Genomic DNA, 18,806 nt, shown 5'->3' with positions numbered 1-18,806 from the left:
TGTTCTTATATCCACAGTGAGTCTTTGTAGACAACATATAAGTGAATCTTGTTTTATTTATTCAGTATGCCAATGTCTGATTTTTAATAAGAGTTAAATCCAATGTGATTACTGACAAAAATAATTCTGTTTTCTGTATTTCTGTAAATAAAAACAAGTATGTATTTATTTGTTCTCTATATGTCTGACATTTTTTTGTTCCTCAATTTCCTCATTACTGCCTTCTTCTTTTTGTACTTAATTGATATTTTGTAGTGTTCCACTTTGATTTCCTTTTTCATGTATTTTGCAATTATTGTCTTAGTGGTTACCTTGGAGATTATAATTAACATCTTAAACTTATAAGAATCTAATTTAAATAATACCAGCTTAATTTCAACAGTATACAAATGCTCCGATACATCTCCATCTCTCTCCTTTATGTTATTATTGTCAGAGATTACATTTTTATACATTGGATGTGCATTAACATAAATTTACAATTATTATTTTATGTTATTTGCCTTTTTAATCATATAGGAAAAAAGGAAAAGCTACAAACCAAATCAAAGTACAATAATACCAGCTTTTATAATTACCTATGGGTAACTTTTGCCAGTGCTATCTCTTTCTACGGCTTCTAGTTACTGTCTAGTGTGATTTTAGTTCAACCTGAAATACTCCCTTTAACATTTCTTGTAGGGCAGGTGTATTGATAATGATCTTCCTTAGCTTTTGTTTATCTGAAAACGTCTTAATTTATCCCTCATTCTTGAAGGATAGTTTTGCCAAATACAGAATTCTGGTTAAGTTTTTCTTTCAGGACTTTAAATATGTCGTCCCAATGCCTTCTAGCCTCCATGGTTTATAATGATAAATCAGGTGTTAATTTTTGTAGAGGATCCCTTGTACATGACCAGTTGCTTTTCTTTTGCTGCTTTCAAATTTTTCTCTTTGTCTTTGGGATTCAGCAATTTGAATAAAATATACCTCAGCGTGGATCTCTTTGAGTTTATTCTGCTTGGAGTTAGTTGAACTTTCTGGGTGTTTATATCATGTTTTTCATCAGATTTGGAATGTTTTCACCATTATTTCTTCAGATTTTTTTTCTGCTTCTCACTCTCTTCTTTGTGATTTCTATAATGCATATGTTGTTATATTAATGATGTCCCATAGGTCCCTCAGGTTCTATTCATTTTCTTTCTTTTTTTTTTTCTTTTGCTTCTCAGACTGGATAATTTCAACTGTCTTATCTTTTAAGTTCACTGATCCTTTTTTCCTGCCTACTCAAATCTGCTGTTGAACCCCTCCTGTGAGTTTTCCTTTTAGTTATTGTGTTTTCCAACTCTAAAATTTTTGTTTGTTCCTTTTTACAATTTTTAATTGATATCCTAATTTTTTAGAAATCATTTTTCTGATTTTCTTTAATTCTTTCCCATGGTTTCCTTTGGCTCATTGACTATATTAAAAATAGCCGGTTTAATGTCTCTGACAAATAATTGCCTGCTCGTCCTCAGGGATGGTTTCCGTCAAATTAATTTTTTCCTGTGAATAGGACATACTTTCCTGTTTTGTTTTGGTTTTTGCTTTGTATTCTTTGTTGTTTTTGTTGAGAACTGGACGTTCTGAGTATTATGTTGTGATAACAGTGGAACTCTATTTCTTCCACTTCTGTGGTATTATTAATTTTTGCTCGTTGTGGGCTGGGGCCATCTATTTGTGACTTTTCCAAACTATTTCTTCAAAGTTTGTATTCCTTGTTGCTTGTGATCACTGAAGTTTTTGTTCCTTGTCTCTGCAATCAGTCAGTGACCTTAAGAAGATTCCTTTAAATATCTGGAAGAGGGGAGTATTGTCTCTTTAAATTCCCTCACGGTGGGGAAGCTGCTTCAGCCCAAGGATTTCAAACAATGACTGGCCTCTGTGCCAGCTCCTCAATGATCAGAAACAGTGATCAACAATCAAAACACACAGCCTTGGTTTTTGGAGTACAAGGTCTTTATTGCCTACCCTAGCACCAGAAGCCACACCATGGCTGCCATCCCCATGACTGCCCGACTGGGGCTGGTGGCTGGAGGATGGCAGCCAGTATATAAAACATGAGATTTTTCCAAAATTTACTGGCCTCTTTATCAAGCTCTTCCCTGGACACTGCAAGTTTTCAGCTTAACTCCACAACTCTAAGATAATTGCTTCAGGCAGCTCCTGCCAGCTCAATCGTTGTTTGGATGGAGGAACAGATTTCTGTTGCTTCCTACTTTGCCATCATCTTCCATGGCATCACCCAGTACCCCTGGTTTGAACTCCCCTAAGTCCCCACTCCCAGCCACAGCTACTACTGAGCCTGGACATTCTGTGCTTAGTGGACTCATGCTTAGCAGTGTCTCCTTCCGAGACACCTAGTGTTTCTTTCTCTGCTCTGTGCAGTCAATTGCACTTTCCTCTCTACTTTCTGCCTCCCAAAATTCATTGAAATTCTTCACTGCCATTATTCCTTCATTTATCTTTGTTGGTTTATACCTCTTGAAATCGCTTCACTTTCACGGTGGCAGGGTTGGGATGGGGAAGAGAACATGCCTGAGGTCTAGCCACTGGTTTTTAACAGGAACTCTAGGTTTTGCTACTGTTAACCATTGTGCTTCAGCACAAGGCAGCGCTGTCACCATTTGACTACCATGTTCTCCCCTGTGTGTTGGCTATCACGGTCAGGAGAAATGATGGGGCAGAAAGTTTGCAAGGTTTTTCCCATCAGTGTAGGTAAGGAATGGCAATATAGTCAGCCCTGGGCTGAATCTAGGGGAAGATGAGTCAAAGTGGGGTGTTTAGGCACTCCTGGGCCCAGAAAGGGACACTGAGTCCTGAGCATCCAAAACCCATTCCTGCTACAGCTCTGTTCTGAGTCCAACTTGCCTTGAACTGAGTGAGGGCAGGGTGCCTGACCCATCAGGGTCCAAGTTGAGCCTCTCCTCTGAGCTGGGCTCAGACCCCCACATACTCTCCCCTGTCTTATTGTACATATGTGTTAATAAGACTCATAAGCTGAGGGAAAGTAACTCCTTTTTCTGTTCTTTGGTGTTCAATATTGAGTTTCAGCCCGGCTCATGATTGCACCTGCTGTCGAAGGACCTTCAGGAAAATCTGCTTTTATTAAAGCTGAAAAGGTCAGTTTTCTTGGATGTCTCCATGGTGAAAATAATAAATGCAGCACATTCATGCCTGGTATGATATTTAGGCTCTCCAGCTGGAATGACCCTTGGGAGAAGGTTCCTGAGAAATTGGCTGGCAGGCAATTTCCCTCCCTGGATCATAGGCTAGGTGGTCAGGGACTGGGGCAACCCTGCCAGGTGGCACCTGGGCGAGCTCCCAGTGGTTTGCCAGCTCAGGAGAACAGGTGACTCATTTGGTCTAAAATGTGACTCAAAGGTTATGTGGCTTCTGCTGTTCAGGGTTTGTCTCATTGATTGACCTGCATGTGTGTGCAGAAGGATGGGTCTGTCTCCTCTGTCTATCCAAATCACACCTGCGGAAAGGGGCCCCTGCTGGGAAAGCCTGAATGGCTGAGACTCAGCTTATGGGCACTGCCAGCCTCTGGTCCCCAAGAACTATCCTACTCACTGGGGCAGCTGAGCAGCCCCAGGCCAGGGCTGTGGGACGTGCAAGTACACCTCATCTGGGATTAACCAATGATGGAGAGCAGGGACAGGGAGGGCTGATCAAGAGGCAGAGACAGAGACTGAAAGGGCAGGGTAAGGCTCCACCCACGGAGGGTAGGACATGAGGGTGCAGAGAGGAAATGCTAAGGCCAGCCTGGTATTTAGATCTCGGTCAGGACAGGCTACAGCTCCGATCAGGCCTGCGGCACAGCCTGAGCTTTGGTTTGCAGCCTGTGATCTGTGCTCACACACTCTGGGTAAGAGGGTGTCTGTGGGGAGATGGGCCAACTGTTAGTCCTGCCCAGTGGGCCACCTCCCCCTTTGCCTCTGGCCCAGCTGCTTGGTGAGCTGCCTACACTCGTGTCCTCACGTGCTCCCCTCCCACGCAGGCCTTGACCCACTCGGTCAGGCCGCTGTGTCGCAGCTGTTGTCTGGCTGTTCTCACCATGACTGGCAGGTTCCACTCACCTAATCACCAAATCCCTTGGCTACGCCCCAGTCCCCAGCCCCCTCCGCCTCCTCCAGCATGGAGGAAGGAAGAAGAAACAGAGCTCAAGTGACTTGGCCACCCAAGAAAGATTCCTTAAACCCAGTAATGACTATAACTGCAGTCCCTGCCCTCAGCTAAATTCCAAGAAGCCATTAAGAATGGAACAGGACTCCAAGGCAGGCAATGAGTTCCTGTCCCATCGTGGCATGCTGCAGGGTGCCCGAGCCACGTCCTATACCCAGTGGGCGATCTCTCCAGCCCTTAGCATGGTCTATTCCCTGGACAGCACTGATGCTGGCAGATCAGAGGTCCAGCATCGGGGAGGGCAGGTAGATGTGTGCCCTGCCCTCTCTCCCCTGTCTCCACCTTCCTTAAATGTGGCTTTCGGTAACTCCACGGTCAATGAAGATAGTTTTCTGGATCAGGAAACTGGTCACACACATGCACATATGCAGACACTAGCAGACGCTAGTGCACACATACACTCATGCACTCATAAACTTGCACATCTTTACAGGTATGCACATGCATACATCCACATGTTTATACATGCATGCACCATACATACCTATGCGCACACACACAGGCATTTGTGCACCTTTTCTGTCTGCAGTGCCCCTGAGGCTGCCCAGGCTTGGCTGGGTCCTTCCTATTGTCCTATGGGAACCCTGGAGGTGAAACCCATCTGGCTATCTTCAGGTGCCCTCTCACCCCCCACCAAAACCCTCCAAACCTAGCCCAGGCTGCCCCAGGAGGCAGCGCTGTTATTTAGTTTTTCATTTTCTTCCCCTCATCAAGGAGCCCGCAGCAACCTGAGTCACCCAGGGTTATGAGCTGTGTGTGTAGCTGTGTGGGCTTCATTTGGGAAACTCCAGTGGTTACGTCAGACTGTTGATTCCAGAGTGTCAGGCTTTATTTAAAAGCCCAGTGTCTGATCTAGACATGGATCTTCTGGTGAGTGTGCACACACAGATACACAAATCTTCAAATGCATGCATGAGCACACATTCATACAAGCATGTACACTCACACACGAGAGATACACAGACCAATACATGTACACATGTTCACACAGTCATAAACATGCCTACATGTGTCAGTGATCTCCTGAACATTATCTGTGAAAAGAACTTGGCCCACCCTGTAACCCAGAACTTTCCTTATGAGACCTTTCAGCAGAAGATGCTGTGCTTCCTGGAGAGTCACTTGGATAGTGCAGAGCCCTACCTCCCCATGATGGCCAAAAAGGCTTTGCAATCTGAATCTGCTTCATCAGCTACAGTGAAGGAAGATAAACAGCTGGCACCAGAGCCTGCAGAAAAGCCACCAGAGAACCTGTGAGGCAGCTGCACAATTCTCCAACCACCTTTGGAATAATGACTCTAAAAGCAGCTTCCAAGGCTCTGGTTCACAGGATTCTGAGGTGGTCTTCTCAAAACTGGCCCAGAAAGATCTGGTACTTCCTAATAAAACATCCCCACAATCACCAGCCCTCAAAAACAGGAGAGCAAGAAAAGATGAAAATGAAACTTCAGCCCTTGCTGAGGGAAGGGGTGGCTCTGAACTGCAGCCCAAGACCAAGTGTATGATACATTTTCACGTACACACAGCACATGCACACAGAAGCATACACAAAGCGCATGCTCATGCACACAAACATGTACCACAGGTCTTTGAACAGCACTTTGTTCAACATCATCTCATTACAACATTGATGCGATGCTGTGGGAACTTAACTCTTGTGGATACCAATTAGTCTAGGGTAAAACTGGTTTTGTTATATGTTGTTTTGTTGCTGTTCCAAGAACCTGTCAATGACATTAAGTGAGAACTTACTGTACAGAGACATGAACATTGATAAACATGTGCGCAGATAGAAGCCTACCTGCACACATGTGTACAGTGGGGGCAGGATGCCGAGAGATAATCTTGCAGCTGGTTTGCGATTCCTGCCCCATCTTCTTTTGCCTCCTCGCTCTGGGATGGGGCCCTTGGCTGAATGAATAGGAGGCACTCAGCTTGGCTGGCCTCCACGAGGAGGGAAGCAGAAAACGCTGATTTTACCTTCTGCTTTTCACTGCCCTCCCACTGGTCTGCCCCTCTCTCCAGGCTTCCTTGCTGCCCCCTGTCAGAGCTACCTCCAGCTCCCTCTGAACCCCATCCCAGAGCTGCAGAGGCTCCCACAGGGATAAGTGCAATGGCCTGCTGCTCCACCTCACCCCAATTGCCCCCTCGCAGACAGCAGCCTGTGTCCCAGTCACTCAAAGTCCCTGTTCCTCCCACAAACCTCAAGGTGGTGAGTGCCTGCTCCAAACCTAAGCACTCTGCAGGGCTGGCTTGGGTGACCCCTTCACTGATGTCCTCCTCCCCTGGCCACGCAGAGCCAGCCCCGTCATCTGCTGTCCTTGAGCTGTGTGTCCCCTGTCCTAGTCACACGGTCATCAAGGGGGGCTATCTCTGCCCTACTCGTTAAGTCGCTTTTGGAGGCACAGGCCATATCCTCCTGGTTGGAATGTGCCGGAAACCTGGCTCACAGTAAGCTCTCACTAAACACATGCCAGAGGAAGGATGAACCAACGAATGAACAATGGTGCTGAGGTGGAGTCAGTTCTGTTCTGTTTGAAGCAGAGGACCTAGGCCAGCAGGAGAACCCTCCCTCTCAGCTGGCCTGTTCTTGAGTTTGGCTGTGTCCCCACAGGGAAAGAGCTGCAGGGAACACTTAGTGAAGGACTTGCCAACTCCCAAGCCCACCCATCAGCAAACAAGCCTTTCCAGGGAAGGTCATTTGCGAAGTGATAGGGGAAGTCGAACCAGAGGTACCGTATGCAAATCTATATGGATTTCAGGCAGTTGCATCCACACTTCGTATTCTTATCCAGCTGTGGCTCAGGTGAGACAGTCACGCAGGGCACAGATACATCACTCTGAAGGGAAATATTCAATGATGACAGAGAAGAAATAAGTCCCCACCGTGGCAGCTCTGACAGAGAAGGGTATGTCTCTGTGTCCATTCCCAGAGACTGAACCTGTGTTCAGCGGTCACCTGCCAATGTCAAATGTTCCTAATTTACTCTTACCCCTGTGTCCTGCTGAGGTCAAGCTCCCCCTTTTCCACCCCCCTTCCCTAAATAAGATCAATCCATCCAATCTTAACTGAGACTTTTGCCTTTTAAAGACACTGTATATTTTGGTTCTTGAGTTTCCACATTTATCATTAAAGCAATTATCAGCTAAAATGCCCTGCTCCCTAAAACAATGCAATCAGATGGCAGGAACATATTTGAAGTTATAAATAACTTCCTTTCTCCATGCTGCTGTTTGCAGTGCTATATAAATCTTTAGGTGTGTGAGTTTCATCATTACTAATGTGCTTTAAAATGTAATAAAACTTTTCTCATTAAAAAAGCCAGCCAATCAAAGTAAGTGCCTCAGACCCTCAAACTGAGGCTTCAAGATTTGCATTGCAGAACAGCTATAATTTTATTCATGGGCTGGCATAGCCGCAGCCCATCAGTAATTAAACAGGGAACAGCTGTCACTCTGCAGCATCCCAGGCAGACCTGGGTGGGATAATGAGCCCCTGTCCCTAGGCTCTGAGCAGGGGTCTGTCGCAGGAGGCAGGGGCTGACACGGGAAGGGGCTGGTGTGGGCAGGGCTGCCATGTGTAGTAGGTGGCGGGGCCTGGGCTCAGGGCTGTCCCTGATTGATCACCCACTCCAGACTGTCCTCCTTAATTCTATGGGAAGAGGGGCTTGGAGAGCTGACGGAGGGCGCACTCGTGTTTGCATGGACCACATGGCACCTGGTGGAGATACACCATTGTGGGAGGCTCTTCCACCTTGTCTCCTCTGTGTTATTTAAAATAACTTAACAAGCCAACAGGAATTATTTCTTTTGGAATTGACTGCTGATTTACAAAAAGTGTCCAGTGCAGAATGCTCCTGCAAGACTCATAAAGACTTGGAATGAAGAGTCCTGTATCCCTAAACAGCTAAGCCAGAGGGAGCATCTGCAGCCTCCTGGCCCAATACCCCCATTTTGCAGGTGAGGACAATTGAGGGTAGAGAGGCATGGTGGTTTGGGGCTGTCACTGGTGAGAGCCCAGTGCTGCATGGGAGTTCAGGGATCTGGGTTCTGGATGCCCACAGCCCATAGTGTGACCTGGAGCAGCTCCAGCTGCCTCTAGGCCTCAGCTTCCTCTTCTGAACAAGGAGAGGGGATGGGGTGGGTGGGGTCTTTTAGGGCTGTCAGCACAGCTGTCCTGGGAGCAGAACCTTTCTGGGGCACTTTCTGGAGTGGACCTATTTATCTCCAGGGAGCCAGGCAGTGTCCCAGTCTGTTGTCTGTCTGTCCCACTAGCAGCCCCACCTGGACTCCCCCTGCATCCCTCTAGCCCCCCAGTTTGATGACAGCTTCTCTGTATACCTCTGAGGGTCTCTCCCCCAACCCCAACTTCTCCCTCTCACATGCTCTCCTCCCTACCCCCTCCCTCCTGCCCATCTTCTGTGCATTTCTAGGTTGTCTGTGCCACCTCCCTACCACCAGGGGACAAAGACTGTGTCCCCTACTCTCCTCAAAAAGGGCCTGTAAGCCAGACCCAGAGGCAGAGGCTGCCTCCATCACATGCACACTGATCCCCTGGGTCTACTTGTGTCCCTGTGACTGTGAGGAGTTTGTGTCACATTGGGCCTGGGGTCCTCTGCACCTTCATGCCTGGGCCTGTGAGGAACAGGGCTGGATATTCACAGCCACCTGACGACAGGAAAAAATGTTTGAAATCAGGGACCTTAGTGAGGCCCCTGGGGCCAGGTGGTGAGAATGTCCCACTGTGTAGGTGTTCACAAGGACCAAGGATGCTGGATACATCCTGTCAGGCTGGGGACCCTGAGGACCCTGAGGACTAGAAAGGACAAGTGTGCCCAGGAGCAGACGGCCTCTGGGCTGACATAGCACAGTGCCTGGATGTGTGGGTGCTGTGGAGCTCCACAGAGAGACACCTCAGAGGAAGCTGGGTTTCCTCTGCTCTGGGACAGGCAGAAAAAGCAAGCACTCGGGGGCCTGTGTGCACATGTGCATGTGGGTGCGTGTGTATCCACTGACTGGGATGTCTGGGAGCCAGCTGGATGGTCCAGCCCCAGTGCTTCTCTGGCCCTTCTCCAGGTAGCAGACCCCCCAGATGAGCCGGGAGTGGACACTGTCACTCCCGCCACATAGACAGTGGGGGTTTTCCTCACTGCTCTCACTGCTCTCACTTCTGTTTAAGATCAAGGTGGTCTGAGTCCAGCAAAAACAAGGCTTTCTAGGAGAAGGGAGGCAAGATTCCAACCACCTGTTAGCAACGTTGACACAGTGGCTTCCCTAGGACGAAAGGCTGCTGTGGGAGTGGAAGCTGCCCCAAGTGGGTGGGCTTATGGCTTACCGCTGCCGTAGGGTGCCTGGTGGTGGTGTGGGGCTGGTGGGTACGAAGACCCAGATCCTGCTCAGCTCCAAATGCAGGGCCCAGGGGCTTCGCAGGGCGGTGGAAATGCTGAGGCAACTGTCAGGCCTGCGGAGAGCTAGGAGATGCTGAGGAGGAAGAGGGTCAGGTTGGGTATCCTCAGGGACCCAGGGCCCTGGGCTGAGCACAGTCTGTCATGTCAGTCCCATGCAAGAGAGGCCTGACGAGGGAGGCAAGGGGCCCCTGCCAAGCCAGCAGACAACCTGCTCCTGCCACCTGTGAGCATGTGGACCAATATCCTCCCGGGATGCCATGTCCCCTCATAGCGTCTTCCTCTCTCCTAAGATTAGTAACAAGTGTTTATGCTCCAAGATGCCCCCCAACAACAGCACACAGACTCTTTACAGGGGTGCTGTGCTCGGTGTTGTGCACGGCTCATCCTTGTAACAAACCCACGAGGTGGGAGCTGTTATTGTCTTTCTTTACAAAAGTGATACCTATTAGAACACTTTTCATCACGAGGACAAAAGCCCAGCTCAAAAATATCTAAGCAAAAATGGGTTGCACTGGTTTGTGTATCCAAAAACTCCGAGGATCGGGGGAGGTGTTATTTCTGGGTCACCTGCTTTGCCCTGAACCAGCCACCATGACTGGGGAATGAAGTGCTCTGATTGTCCCACCCCAGAGCATGTGGGCAGTGAGCCACTCCAGAAGCCGCAGAACAAAGAGTGGGGGTCCCCAGAGAAAAACGAGGTGATCACGAGGCAGATGATTCCTTTTTGGGTGGCAATGCACAGACACCCACCGCAAAGGCCAGATTTGAGGCAGGGTCTGGGCAGGCTCCAGGGACCCCCTCTTCTGTGCTTCCCTACAGTGCGCTGGGGCACTGGGATGCCATGCCTGTCCCCAGACCTTTACTGCCTGTTACCCGGAAGGCCCCTAACTGTGGCCCAGGCCTTGGGGACCTGTTTCTGGAGCCAGGGTGGGGTCCTCTCACACAGGCCCTCTGAACTGGGGCCATGGGGAGCCCCATCAACTGCCACTGCACTTTCATAACTTAAATATATGGAATGTAATTATTTTAAAAAGTGTACCAATAAAATTGTCTCTGATTATTTTAGTCACAATACAAATAGCTTCAATTAGAGCAGAAATAGGGCATGGGTTTATAGCTCCCATGAATCTGAGAGTAACCTCAGTTCTGAGGCGGGGAAGCCTGCAGCTCCCATCCAGTCCGCCATGAATCCTGTGGCAACATGTCCCCAGTCCCAGCATGGGGGCAGCTGGCTGGGACGAGGGGGAAGGATATTCCCTGGGTTGCCTGTGCAAGTCCCAACTCCCACCGCTGCTCTCAGGCCTGTCTGGGAGAGGGCTGGTCTCCAGGCCCCCAGAAGACTGGGTGTGGGACTGAGGACACTGACCCACTCACAGGTCCACGCTCCCTCCTGTAGCCATTTGTCTGTCTGCTGAAACCTCCAGGGCCTGGAAGAGCCCCACTCAGGACCTCTCTCCCAGGCTCCTGCCTGGCCCACCCCAACCTCCCAGGCGACCTAACATCCAGGCTCCCCTCTTTAAGAGCGCAGTTTTTACCTGCCAAGAAAGGCAGCCCTGTTGGAGAGATCCAGGCCCTGAGATCCAGCCAACACCTCCCCCACCACCCCACTCCCCAAAGCCAGCCAAGTTACAGACAGGAAAACCGAGAAATCAAGGGGCAGGATGGTCCAAGGTCACACAACAATAGAAGTGGCAGACCAGAGGGGACCCTAGGTTCTGCATCTCAGTTCCAGAAAGCCACAGAAAGGGTCAGGGCAGAGTGGGAGCAGCCACTTCCCCGTGGGATGCAAGGGCCTCACAGTCTCCCTTGTCCTGCCCTACCCCCTCCTCCTCCCGGGGCATTTGTTCTGTGCTGAGACCCCTGAGAGCCCATCTCCCTCTGGCCAGGCAGTGCAAAGGAGACCTCCCCCTGCAGCCATCCTCACAGGTCTAGACTGAGCTGGGCTCAACAATGGGTCCAGTCACTGGGCTTACAGCCATTCTCAGAGACTGGCCTTTCCAGTGTGGATTCAGAACACACTGCAGGTGGCAGGGAAAGGTGACACACAAAGGTGACACCTGGCTGTGACACCTGGCTGGCCAGGAGAGCAGGCCTCAAGGTTCCTGCAAGGCTGGGGCTAGTGGAAGCATGTCTGATGTTGGTGGTGGGGGGAGGGGACTTTTCTGATGAACTTAAACATTTTTCTCTCAAACTCCACCGAAAAGATTTGGAGGAATTTTTAAAAGTGGAATTGAGAGAAAAACAGATAATCTTGGAGACAAGCATTTCTCTCTGACCCGACATGTCCTTTTTAATGTTTTAGTGTTTTCTTCATCTAGGTCTTCCATGTTTCATGTTAAGTTTGTATAGTTTGTAGCCTAATCAGTGTTGTGACTGAGGCCTTTCTCATTTCATTTCCCTGGTAAGCTGTGGACTCTTCTTGATGAATCTTCCATCAGAACAGTTTTCCTGACTATCTCAGTGGCCCTAATTGTTGCAAGGTTAACTCTCTAGGATTTTCTAGGTAAACATAAACATGTTATTTGCCAAGAATGATAATATTGTCTCTTTCTTTCTAATCTCTGTACGACTTTACTTTATTATTTTCAGTCTTATTGTGCTGGCCAAATGCCTTGTTTAAACTTGTGGATAGAGGGGTACCTCCAGCCTCTCAGTGAGGCCCTGGAGATGGAACCCTAGGAGTCCAGGGACCATGAACGCCTGCCAAGGTCCCTGCCTCAGTGCCCAGCAGGGCCTGACCTGAGCACACCTGCAACTCCAAATGCCTTGCACTTCCCAGGACTCTCTCTTCCCTCTCAGGGGCCTCCAGGGCCAGGCTGGGGGTGAAGGCCACCGATCCCACCTGCTCTGAGGGACTCCTTGTGCTGGGGGCTCCAAGGGATGTTTTCCTGGCTGTGTCCCCATATGTCCCTTCTTGAGAGCCCCCAGCCCCTGGGTGCTGCTGCAGTGGTGAACCCGTTTCTTTTTTTTATTATTATATTTTATTGATTATGCCATTATAGCTGCCCTGATTGTTCCTCCTTTGTTCCCTCCACCCAGCACTCCCTACTCCATAAGGCAACCCCCCCCCCCACTGTTCATGTCCAAGGGTCATGCGTATAGGTTCTTTGGCTACTCCATTTCCTATGCTGTACTTTACATCCCCATGGCTATTTTGCAACTACCTATTTGTTCTTCTTAATCCCCTCACCTCTTCACCCATTCTTCCACATCCCCCTCCCATTGGGAAAACATCAGAACACTTTCTGTATCCATGATTCTGCCTCTGCTCTTCTTCTTCTTCTTCTTTTTTTTTTCATATTATTAATACAGTATTTATTTGTCTTTCCTCTGTCAAACCCTGAGTCAACCACTTCTCCCAGGCTGCATCGGTAAAGGAACATACAGGGCAGACAAGACATGGGAGAAAGAACTATGGGAGGTGGTGACGGCTCCTTCACATGGCAAAGAGGATGAGAAAAGCCACCATCAGGCAAAAGAGCCCCATGGCCTCTGACAGGGCAAAGCCCAGAATGGCGTAGGAGAAGAGCTGTTGCTTCAGAGAAGGGTTCCTGGCATAACCAATGATGAGGCTCCCAAACACAGTCCCAATTCCAGCCCCAGAGCCTGCCACCCCTACTGTGGCAGCCCCAGCTCCAATGAACTTGGCTGCTGTGTCGATGTCCCTTGAAATGGCGCTGGTTTGGAAGCTGTGGCTAGAAATAAGTGAGGTCAGAGGATGCGGGGCTGCCAAGCTGCTGAGGCTCTCATCTGTCAGTGTCTCTGTTCGTTTCACCACCACTGCAGATAGTGACCGGCTCAGCAGCTGAGAGGAGCTGCTGACCAAGGTGGGGGTGGACACAAATTTGGTACAGGTATACATTTTGGGGGGATGAGGGGCTATGGCAAGAGAGCTGTTCCCAGTGCAGAGAAGACAGGAAGGGTCTGCCTCTGTTCTTGTTTGCTTAGTTTGTTTTTTAGATTCAATTGTTGATAGATATGTATTTTTTGCTCTTTTATTGTTCATAGTTTTGATCTTTTTCTTAAATAAGTCCCTTTAACATTTCATATAATAATGGTTTGGTGAAAATGAACTCCTTTAGTGTTTTCTTGTCTGGGAAGCTCTTTATCGGCCCTTCCACTCTCAATGATATCTTTGCTGGGTAGAGTAATCTTGATTGTAGGTCCTTGCTTTTCATGACTTTGAATATTTCTTGCCAATCTCTTCTACAGGCAAAGTATCTTTTGAGAAATCAGCTGACAGTCTTATGGGAACTCCCTTGTAGGTAACTAAATACTTTTCTCTTGCTGCTTTTAAGACTCTCTCTTTATCTTTAATCTTTGGCATTTTATGATGTGTCTTGGTTTGGTCCTCTTTGGGTCCAACTTGTTTGGGACTCTCTGTGCCTCCTGTATGTCATTTCCTTTGTCAAATTAGGGAAGTTTTCTTTCATTATTTTTTCAAATAGGTCTCCAATTTCTTGCTCTTTCTCTTCTCTTTCTGGCACCTCTATGATGCGAATATTGGAATGCTTAAACTTGTCCCAGAGGCTGCTACTCTATCCTCATTTTTTTGGATTCTTTTTTCTTCTTGTTCTGATTGGTTGTGTTTTGCTTTCTTATGTTCCAAATCATTGATTTGATTCTCGGCTTCATCCGCTCTACTGTTGTTTCCCTGTAATTTGTTCTTTACTTCAATTAATGTATCCCTCATTTCTGACTGGATCTTTTTTCTGCTGCTGAGATCCTCACTAAGTTCCTAGAGCAAGCCTTATAATTAGTGTTTTGAGCTTGATATCTGATAGATTGCTTATCTCTGTGTCGTTTAGCTCTTTTTCTGAAGTTTTGGTCTGTTCTTTCATTTGGGCCATGTTTCTTTGTCTCCTCGTTCTGGCAGTATCTGCATTCATGTACGGTACATGGTCAAGGGTGTTACACTGGGCCTCCATTACAAGATGAGGTCTGTGTATGCTCACTTCCCCGTCAATGTCATTACTCAGGAGAATGGTTCTCTTGTTGAAATCAGAAATTTCTTGGGTGAAAAATACATTTGCAAGGTTCAGATGAGGTCAGGTGTTTCTTGTTCAGTAGCTTAAGCCCAGAAAGATTAGTTAATTCTTGTATGTATGTGTGTGTGTGATAAAGGGAAGGAGTCTTCATTCAAAAGCTACACAGTTTTGGAACAACAGCTTCCCACATATTTTAGTGACTTACAGCTTTAAAGCATCCCACATATTTTAGTGACTTACAGCTTTAAAGCACTTAAGCCTATTAATTAAGGCTAAACTCTAACACCTGAGTTCTCCTATAATGTTCCCTGTTAGTTTTTACCTATCTTATTTCTATAGAGTTTGTTTACAAAGTAAAACAACATAAGATACAAAAGCTACACAATTTTGGAAGAATGGCAGGCTTCTGCCTCAGAGCTCATACCCTTTAGAACACCCAAAGAAGAATAACCCTGCCACCTTCCACCAGGACAACCTGATCCTAGGCTGCACCCAGAGTTCCTTCCCATCCAAAATACCATCATTTGGGAAATGCAGGCAGCTGCAGCGTGATCATCCACACATTATTGAGGAAGAGAACCAAGTTAATTCTTGAAGGAAATAATATTGAACTTGTATCAAATTCAGCTACCTTGATTCAGCAAGCCACAACAGTTAAAAACAAGGACATTAGAAAAAATTTGGATGGTATCTATGTTTCTGAAAAAGGAACAGTTCGGCAGGCTGATGAATAAGATCTAAGTTGTCCAGCTATAGAGACAGCTAAGTGCCAGATGTTTTCTTGGACTTCTTTGTAATATATATATTTAAGTATATTTTATTGATTATGTTATTACAGTAGTTCCAATTTTTTCCCCTTTGCTCCCCTCTGCCCAGTACCTCCTTCCCTCCAGCAATCCCACCCCCCTTAGTTCATGTCTGTGGGTCATGCATATAAGTTCTTTGGCTTCACCTTTTCCTATATTATTCTTGACATCCCCCTGTCTATTTTGTACCAACCCATTATGCTTCTTAGTCCCTGCACCATTTCTCCATTTCTCCCCCTCCCCCCTCCCAGCTGATAACCCTCCAAATAATCCCCACACCTATGATTCTGTTACTATTCTGGTTTTCTTAGTTGGATTTTGTTTTTATTTTTTAGATTCAGTTGTTGATAGTTGTGAGTGTGTTGTCATTTTATTGTTCATAGTTTTGATCTTCTTTTTCTTAAGTCCCCTTGACATTTCATATAATAATAACTTGGTGATGATGAACTCCTTTATCTTCATCTTGTCTTGGAAGCGCTTCATCTGCCCTTCCATTCCAAATGATAGCTTTGCTGGATAGAGTAATCTTTGTTGTAGGTTGCTTTTCATCACATTGAATACTGTTTGCCAGTTCCTTCCTGTCTGCAAAGTGTCCTCTGAGAAATCAGCTGATAGACCTATAGGCAGCCCCCTGTAGGCAACTCTCTGCCTCTCTCTTGCTGCCCCCAGGACTCTCCCTTTATCTTTCACCTTTGGCATCTCAGTCATGATGTGTCCTAGTGTGTTCCCCTCTGGGTCCAGCTCACCCGGGACCCTCTGTGCTTCCTGAACCTGTATGCCTATATCCTTTGCAAAATTTGCGAAGTTTTTCTCATTTTTTTCAATTCTTATTTCCTCATTCTGCACTGGTTAACTTTTTTTCTTCCTTATGTTCCAAATCATTGATTTGAACCCAGGTTTCCTTTCCTTCACTATTCGTTTCATGTGAATTTTCCTTCATTTCACTTAGCATAGCCTTCATTTCTTCTCTTATGCGTTTGCCTTACTCAAGCATATCTGTCAAGCCTGTGAGCATTTTTATCACCAGTGTTTTGAGCTCTGCATCTGTTAGGTTGTCTATCTCCTCGTCGCTTAGTTCTCCAACTGGAACCTTGATCTGTTCCGCCTTTCGGGCCATACTTCTCTCTCTCCTCATTCAGACAGGCTCCTGTGTTTGTTTGCCTCTGCGTCCCAGGTAAAGCTGTCACTCCTGTTACGTTGTAAGGGACAGAACCTTAGGGATTCGTCAGTACAGGGTGACCTGTTTCACCACATTGTGGCGCTGTATGTGAGGGAGGGGTCTGAGAAGGAACAATGCCGCCTGCCCAGCACTTGCCTCTTTTCCAGGCATGTCTCCCACTTCTGCACTGGACTGGCACCCCTCTAGCTGCTGCCCTGGTCGTCGTCCCCAGAGTGGGTGGGTCTGCGGAAGTTCTAGGACCATGGGGGCCCTTTAAATAAGTGGACTCTGCTGAGACCGGCAGTTTCTGCCTCCACCCCAATGCCACTGGTTTGCACAGTCAGAGGCAATGAGGCTTGATTTTCCCCGGTGCCAGGACCACGGGCTGCGAGGTCCAGTGAGGAGCTGGAAACGCTCCCCAGGTGTCCCTCCTGACTTTTTAAAACATGTGACTGCACTTTTTGCGGGCCTGCCGCTGCTGCCGCTGCTGCCGCCACCACATCACATCCTCTCTGCCTGGGCTCCGCCCCTCCTACCTGTCTGGATGAGTATTTCTTCTTTATATCTTTGTTTGTTGAACGTCCATGCAGTTTGATTTTTCTGGAACTTCTGGTTGTTTCTAGTTTTGAGGTAGTTGTATTCCTTCTTAGTTGTGGAGGGAGATGCATCATGTCTGTCTATGCCTCTATCTTGGCTGGAAGACTCTCTGTGATTTTTTAAAGATGCAATAAAAGCCATGTATTGATTTGGGAAAAAAATAATAAAGTGTGTCTCTTTAGAGCATATATTTGTTCATATTTTTAATCTATTCTGCCTTTTAATTGGAAAATTAATCCATTTACATCTAAAGTAATTACTGATAAGGAAGGGCTTCCTTCTGCCTTTTGTTATTAATTTTTATACATCATATGTTGTTGTTCCTCAGCTTCTCCGTTGCTAGCTTCTTTTGTATTTAGTTGATTTTTTTTTTTTTGGTAGTATATGGTTTTGATTTCTTTCTCATCTCCTTTTCTGTATGTTTTAGTTATTTTCTTAGTTGTTACCCAAGGGATTACAAATGTTCTCTTAAACTTATAAGTAACAATTGGGTTTGCTTTAATGTCAGCTTAATTTCTTTTTTAAAGCATATTTTACTGATTAATTATGCCATTACAGTTGTCCCAATTTTTTCTCTTTGCTCCCCTCTGCCTGGCACCGTACTTCCCTCCAGCAATCCCACCCTCCTTAGCTCATGTCCGTGGGTTGTGTATGTAAATTATTTGGTTTCACCCTTTCCTATACTATTATTAACATCCCCCTATCTAGTTTGATCCAATCAGTTATGCTTCTTGATCCTTGCTCCATTTACCCCTTTCTCCTCCTTCCCGCTCCCAGCTGAGAAGCCTCGAAATGATGCCCATACCTATGATTCTATTCTTGTTTTGGTTGTTCGCTTAGGTTTTTTTTTTTTTTTAGGTTTGGTTGTTGATAGCTATGAGTTTGTTGTCATTTTAATGTTTATAATTTTGATCTTCTTTTTCTTAAATAAGTCCCTATAACATTTCATATAATAATGTCTTGGTGATGATGAACTCCTTTAGCTTTACCTTATCTGGAAAGCACTTGATCTGCCTTTCAGTTCTAAATGACTCCCTTGCTGGATAGAGTTGTAGGTTCTTGTTTTTCATCACTTTGAATACTTCTTGCCAGTCTCTTCTTCCCTGAAAAGTTTCTTTTGGGAAATCAGCTGATAGTCTTATGGGAATTCCTTTGTAGGTAACTCTTTTCTTTTGCTACTTTTAAGATCCTCTCTTTATCTTTAACCTTTGGCAGTTTAATTGTGATGTGTCTTGGTGTGGTCCTCTTTGGGTCCAACTTGTTTGGGACTCTCTGTGGTTCCTGTATGTCTACTTCTTTCACCAAATTAGGGAAGTTTTCTTTCATTATTTTTTCAAATAAGTTTTCAATTTCTTGCTCTTCCTCTTCTCCTTCTGGCATCCCTATGATTCGGATGTTGGTACATTTAAAGTTGTCCCAGAGGCCTAAGCCTCTCCTCTTTTTTTTCAACTCTTGTTTCCTCTTTCTGTTCTGGGTGAATATTTATTTTTTCCTTTTGTTCCAAATCATTTATTTGAATCTCAGCTTTCTTCCTATCACTGTTGGTTCCCTGTATATTTTTCTTTATTTCACTTTGCATAAACTTCTCTTCTTCTTTTATTTTTTAGCCATACTCAATAATTTCTCTGAGCATCCTGATCAC

General features: G+C 46.5%; 1 protein-coding gene across 1 annotated transcript; it reads right to left on the bottom strand.

The window, feature by feature from the left end:
* Positions 1 to 13,010: 13,010 nt before the first annotated feature.
* On the bottom strand, positions 13,011 to 13,476 carry LOC149994453 (ATP synthase F(0) complex subunit C2, mitochondrial). Its single transcript, XM_090259973.1, has one exon. It carries the CDS (start codon positions 13,474 to 13,476, stop codon positions 13,051 to 13,053), a length of 426 nt encoding a protein of 141 aa, XP_090116099.1. The 3' UTR covers positions 13,011 to 13,050.
* Between the last annotated feature and the right edge of the window lie 5,330 nt (positions 13,477 to 18,806).

The sequence above is a fragment of the Furipterus horrens genome, unplaced genomic scaffold (genome assembly GCF_987537825.1).
Source record: "Furipterus horrens unplaced genomic scaffold, mFurHor1.1.pri manual_scaffold_13, whole genome shotgun sequence".
NCBI classification, from domain to species: Eukaryota; Metazoa; Chordata; class Mammalia; order Chiroptera; family Furipteridae; genus Furipterus; species Furipterus horrens.
This window is presented reverse-complemented; position numbering and strand designations above follow the sequence as displayed.